This window comes from Pristis pectinata, chromosome 16, assembly GCF_009764475.1.
Source record: "Pristis pectinata isolate sPriPec2 chromosome 16, sPriPec2.1.pri, whole genome shotgun sequence".
Classification (NCBI taxonomy): Eukaryota; Metazoa; Chordata; class Chondrichthyes; order Rhinopristiformes; family Pristidae; genus Pristis; species Pristis pectinata.
In genome coordinates this window covers 45638065-45644064 of record NC_067420.1, presented here as the reverse complement: position 1 = coordinate 45644064, position 6000 = coordinate 45638065, and the positions used below count along the sequence as shown (strand labels likewise).

The 6000-nt window shown below is 52.5% G+C and overlaps 1 protein-coding gene across 2 annotated transcripts in view; it reads left to right on the top strand.

Annotated features, from left to right (window-relative positions):
* The first annotated feature begins 2207 nt into the window (after window positions 1-2207).
* The window catches only part of mmp24 (matrix metallopeptidase 24), a 56007-nt gene continuing 52214 nt past the window's right edge, over window positions 2208-6000 (top strand). Inside the window, exon 1 of one of the 2 annotated variants that reach the window (XM_052031170.1) lies at window positions 2208-2361. In XM_052031170.1, the coding sequence (XP_051887130.1) occupies window positions 2227-2361 (135 nt within the window). In that variant the 5' untranslated portion in view covers window positions 2208-2226. The remainder of the gene's footprint in view (window positions 2362-6000) is intronic. The other variant, XM_052031171.1, reaches the window with a different exon arrangement.

Here is a 6000-nt window from a genome sequence, read left to right as displayed (position 1 = left end):
GACAGAGGCAGAGACTCTGGAACACACTGCCTGACGGGGTGATGGAGGCGGAGACTCTCAACATTTGAGAAGTACTTGAATCACAAGGGCATAGAAAGGGCAAGTAGTGGTGAAGGGGATTAGTTTAGATGCTGAGTGGCAGAGACGGTGCAGAATTTTTAAAATATTTTCCAGAGATTTTTTTCACCCATCCACAGAATTATTCCTTCTTGTTGAACTCCAGAGTTTATAGCAGGAAACAAGACAGATGCGAGGTATGTTAATGGGAGAGCTCTTTGGTGGGACCAATCCTGTTAGACTTGGCACCTGGGACAGGATAAAGAAAGAACAAGAGAATAAATGTAAGATCAGGATAAGGCCAATTTTACCAAACTGAGATATGGGTTGACACAAGTGAAATTGAAACCCAAGTTGATGTTGTCAGAGCAGTGGGAAGCACCTGAAGGAGGTGGTTGAGGGGTCAGAACAAAAATGTTCCCAATTAGAAAATCGGGTCCCTCGGATTGAGATCAGCCAGGATGTTGTTGACCAGGCCCAGTAAAGGAAAGGGAAGCTTATGACAGATAGTGAGATCTCAACACTGCAGAAAGCCTGAAGGAATATAGAAGGTGTCCAGGTGAAATTAAAAAGGAAATTAGGAAGCAACGAGGATGCATGAAAAATATTGACAGGTAAAAGCAAGGAAAACCCAAAGATGTATCCAGTGTAAGTATTGGAAAGGAAAGAAGGATAACAAAGAATTGGTCCCAATGAAACCAAATATCTAACATGTGTGCATGGAGGATTTGGCTATGGTTCTTTGCATTTGTGGAGGAGGAGGATGGTATGGACGGTGTGATAAACAAGGGAACATTAAGGGGATCTATCATTAAATGCAGCTAAGCTGCAAGGCTCAGATTAAGATAATGCTTTTCCTAATATTCTGACAGAAAAGGAAGCAAGAAATGCAGGGTATGATCGTGATTTTACAATCCTCTCTGGCTATAGGTGAGGTGCCAAATGACTGGAAGGTGGCTAATGTGAAGCCTTTGTTCACCAGGGAGAACAGAGTAGAATGAGCAATTACGTGCAGGTCAACTGACCGGACAAATATCGAAGGTCAGCATAAGTCAGCATTTGGAGAGGCAAAGATGGAGAAAAGTCAGAGTGGATTTGTTAAGGGGAAATTTGTGCCTAATGGGTTTTTGTTTGATGTTTATAGCACATTTAATGTACTCCATGTGGATGTTAATCAAGTGTTGGGATCACACAAGAATCCAAGGGAAAAATGGCATCTTGGATGAAGAGTTGACCTGTTGAGGGGAACAAAAGCCACTGTGTTTCAGTGCCAGGTCCCTATTTTGTAGGTGGCATCAATGACTTAGAATCCAGGTGCATGATTAATAGGCAAAAGCAAGGACTGGTGCAGAGTTTCAACTCAAAATGTTGATAATCCCTTTACTTCCACAGATGCTGCTCGACCCTCTCAGATCCTCCAGCAGATTGTTGATCATTTCCTGTATTTCCTTCCCTCATTTACTGGCCAATTGCTTCACCTCACCTCTGCACTGAATTCCTTTCCATTGTTTCACTCGCAGCTTTTAATACCTTCCTACAATGTCACCATTTTTCCTCCATCAACCAAATGGCCAGTTTTGGTATTATTGGTAAACTTATCGTGCATCCTGATGCAGGGTCTGGACCTGAAACATCATCTGTCCATTTCCCCCCACAGATGCTGCCCAACCTGCTGAGTTCCTCCAGCAGATTTTGCTCCTCAGATTGCAGCAGCTGCCATCTCTAGTGTTGACAGAAAATGAATGGTTGCCTAAGTGTAGAGAAACAAAGACATATCCACAATCCCCCCAGAAGCAGCACAGGTAAATGTAGTCTGAAGGTTCATCAGTCAGGGGCAGGGCTGGCGGGGTGGACCTCCCTCCCGCTGCTTGTGGGTGTCGTGGGCAGGCTGGGGGGTGTGGTGGGCGGAGCATGGTGGGATGGGCAGACTGGGTGCGTGTGGGCGGGGCCAGCGGGGCGGGCTTTAGTGGGCGTGGCCCGTGGGTGGGCGGGGCCTCGGCACTGGTGCTGATGCTGCCGGCCACAGCGGTGGGCCCCACTCCCAGTCGGACCGCAGCCCCTTTAAGGTGGGAGGCTGCGCAGAGCGAAGCAGCGGCGGAGACACTGCGGAGAAATCGGAGCGAGCGAGCGGGCGGGCGGAGGGAGCGGGGCGTCGGGAGCCGAGCGGCGATGGCGGCGGGCGGGGAGCCGCGGGCGGGGGTCGGTGCGGGGGGCCGGGCCGCGCTCTCCTGGACCGGCTGCTGCCTGCAGGCGCTGCTCTGGCTGCTGGCGGTGAGCGGCGAGGAGCGGCCCTACATCGTGGAGGTGAGGGGGGGGGGTGGAGGTGAGGGGACGGGAGGGGGGGGTGAGGGGACGGGAGGGGGGGGTGAGGGGACGGGTGAGGGGGGTGATGGAGGGACCGGGGGGTGGAGGTGAGGGGGGGGACGGGGAGGGTCCTGGGGAGAGGAGGGATGGGGAAGGGGGACCGGGGGGAGGTAGAGGTGAGGGGGGGATGGGGAGGGTCCCGGGGAGAGGAGGGATGGGGAGGGTCCCGGGGAGAGGAGGGATGGGGAGGGTCCCGGGGAGAGGAGGGATGGGGAGGTGGAGGTGAGGGGGGGGGGACAGGGAGGGTCCCGGGGAGAGGAGGGATGGGGAAGGGGGACCGGGGGGAGGTGGAGGTGAGGGGGGGGACAGGGAGGGTCCCGGGGAGAGGAGGGATGGGGAGGGGGGGACCGGGGGGAGGTGGAGGTGAGGGGGGGACGGAGAGGATCCCGGGGAGAGGAGGGATGGGGAGGGGGGGACCGGGGGGAGGTGGAGGTGAGGGGCGGACGGGGAGGGTCCCGGGGGGAGGAGGGATGGAGATGGGGGAAGGTGACGGGGTGATGGATGGACCTGAGGGTAGGGGGGAGACCGGAGGTGATGGTGGGGGGTGAGGTGGGGAGGACCTGAGGGGGGGGGTGGTGGTGGGGGGGGATGTGTCGGGGAGGGATGTTGTGCGCTGTGCCGGGGGGGGGGCAGACTGGGGTGGGGGGTGGTTGGTCTCCGGGAGCCTGGGCGAGCACCGTCAGTGCGCTGTGGATGTGCCCCGTTGCAGCCGGTGGGTTGTGGCCCGGGCGCTTGGCCGGTGGTGTGGGTGGGGGTGTACCCGGGCGGAGGGGGCGGCAGGCCAGCGGCTGCTTTGTCCGGTGGCCCCGAGCTCCGCCGCCGCGTCCAGCGGCCGGGAGGTGAGCCGCTCTCCGCAGGGTCCCCAGCCCTCGACCACCGCGTTGTGTAGCTGCTCTGGCTGAATCTGCCCCCGGAGCTGGTGGGGAAATGTTGTGTCGGGGTAGATGAATATTCCCCGGCAACTGCGGCAGGAATATTCCTCGGCACTGTGGGCTGTCGGTAGGCAGGTGGTGCGGGGGTCAGGGGCTTGTGCTCATGTGAGAGCAGGTTGGGCTGTAGCTGTGATTAATTGGTTCACTCCCTGCCAACGGCCTTGCTGATATTACCCTGGGCTCCATCACACCTCTCTGCATTGGGTCTGGTTGTTCATTGACTGACAACCTTTGGCTACAATGGCTTGGTGGGGAGATCTGGTTCTAAATGTTTGGTCGCAGTGAGTGCTTGGAGCCTGTCCAAGATGACAACTTCCTCAGAGCCAAACTAGAACTTGCTACTTTATAAACGCAAGCTAGGGTATTGGGATGAACGTTGAGGCCGTGTCCTTCGAAGGACTGGGATCTGTACCTTCCCCTGTGATGCTGTTGATGGAGGTTGGTGAACAGCATGGTCACTTCAGTGTTAGGGTCATGGGTTAATTCCTGGCCGGGGCAGTCTGTGACCTGGGCAGGATCGACTCTGCAAGCTGCAGTAACTGGTTCCAGCATGAACGTGACAAAGCACGGACGATCTCTCCCCAGTCTGACTGCAAACAATGGGCTGTATTTGTGAAGTGGGATTACAATGGAAAGGAAGACCCTTGGGAAACACCTCAATATTTCCCTCTGGTCTTGGATAGCACCTGTCCTCCACTGCTCTGTTTGAACCTGAGCCGTTCTGGATCTTTGTTCCTGTCATCTATGGGACTCACAATTATTAACAACTCTATATGGTGACCCTTTTCAAATGCCCATGCATACAACAACTGATCTAGCTTCACAGGATCTCCCAGTCAGGGAACTGGATCCAGTTACAGTTTGCTCTTTGCTTTTGTTTATTAATCTATACTTTTCCCAAGTACCAGTTAACTTTGTCCCAGTTCATTATATTCTAAATTCCCGGCCATTAGGCCAACTATCCTGGAGGTGGAGTAGAAACACCTTTGAATAGAGTGATATAATTATACAGCTTAGAAACAGGCCATTCGGCCCAACTTGTCCATGCCGAGCAGTGGGAACCCTTCTGTGGTAACACCATTGCACAGCACTTGGTCCATAGCTCTCTATGCCTGAGCGATTCAAGTGCTTGTCTAGACACTTAAATGCTGTCAGTGACCCAGCTACAGCCACACTCTCAGGCAGTGCATTCCAGGTACCTACCACTCTCTGGGTGGAAAAGCTCCCCCTCTAAATCTCTTCCCGTTTACCCTAAATCCATGTCCTCTAGTTTTATCTACCTCTGATAAGGGGAAAAGTTTCATGCAGACTACCCTATCTATACCCTTCAAAATGTTATATATCCCTCTTAACCTCCTCCACTCCAGGGAGAACAGACCCAGCCTCTCCAGTGTCTCCCCATAACTGAACTGCTCCATCCCAGGGACTGTCCTAGTGAGTCTCCTCTGCACCCTCTCCAGCACTGTCACATCCTTCCTGTAGTGTGGTGACCAGAACTGCACGCAGTGCTCCAGCTGAGGTCTGACCAAGGCTTATAAAGTTGGAGCATAACCTCCCTGCTCTTGTATTCAATGCTTTATCCTATTAATGTCCTTAGCCATACCATATGCTGCCATAACTAAGTTACCTACCTGTGCTGTCACTTTCAAGGAACCAAGGTTCCTCTGTTTCTCAGTACACTATGAATGATAAATCCTGGTATGCTGACCTTCATTAGTTGAGGCAGTAAATACAAGAGCAGGGAGGTTGTGCTCAAACTTTATAAAATGCATCACCTCACATTTAAGAGGATTAAACTCCATCTGCTATTTCTCAACCCATTTCACCAACACATTGCTATCTCTCTGCAGCATAAGACTACCTTCCATGCTATCAACAACTCTGCCGTTCTTAATGTCATCTGCAAACTTGCTGATCATGCCTCCCACATCCACATAACTGTGTAAGAAGGGAGAGAAAAGTAAAGGGGGGGGGGGATTTATAGAAGTGTATGAACTAAGGGGTCTAAACAGAGTGGGTGAGTGTTCCTGGTCTAGAGTAGAGTTTGCAGGTAAAGAACAATGAGGCAGAGAATTAAGTGTGACATGGGGAGAAACTTCTGTTTAGCAACCATATGGTGCTTGCCAGGCCTGGTTTTAGTTGCTGCACAGTTTAAGGAAATGGGCAGGGCTGTGGGGAAAGAGCAGGGACGCAGGTCTGATTGGAGAGATCTCTCTCAAAGGGCTAGTACGTGCACAATGGGCCAAATGCTCACCTGGGTTATAGTTATGAGCTGCCTCTATAATATGTAACTAACGGCATTAATGGCAGTTGGTGTCCATGGTGTTCCTCAGACCCTGGGAAAATGGGTCAACGGGATGTCAGAAATCTCTTTCATGTCCTGCATTCTCCTGTTTGTACAGCACTGACCTCAAACACCTGTAACATGCTAAAAATAGTGTTCCTCAGCCACTGTCCTGGAGCGCAGATAGGATCTGTTCATCAGGTTTAAAAACAAATATATAATTGGCAGGTTTTTGTAGCGAAGCCCCAGTGCACACCGTGTTTGTTAAACACTCTCAACTGGTGATGTCATCGGAACCAGAGCTGTCAACATCAACAGTAGTGTCACTCTTGCCGTCTCCCTGATCAGTTATCACTCTGGGTT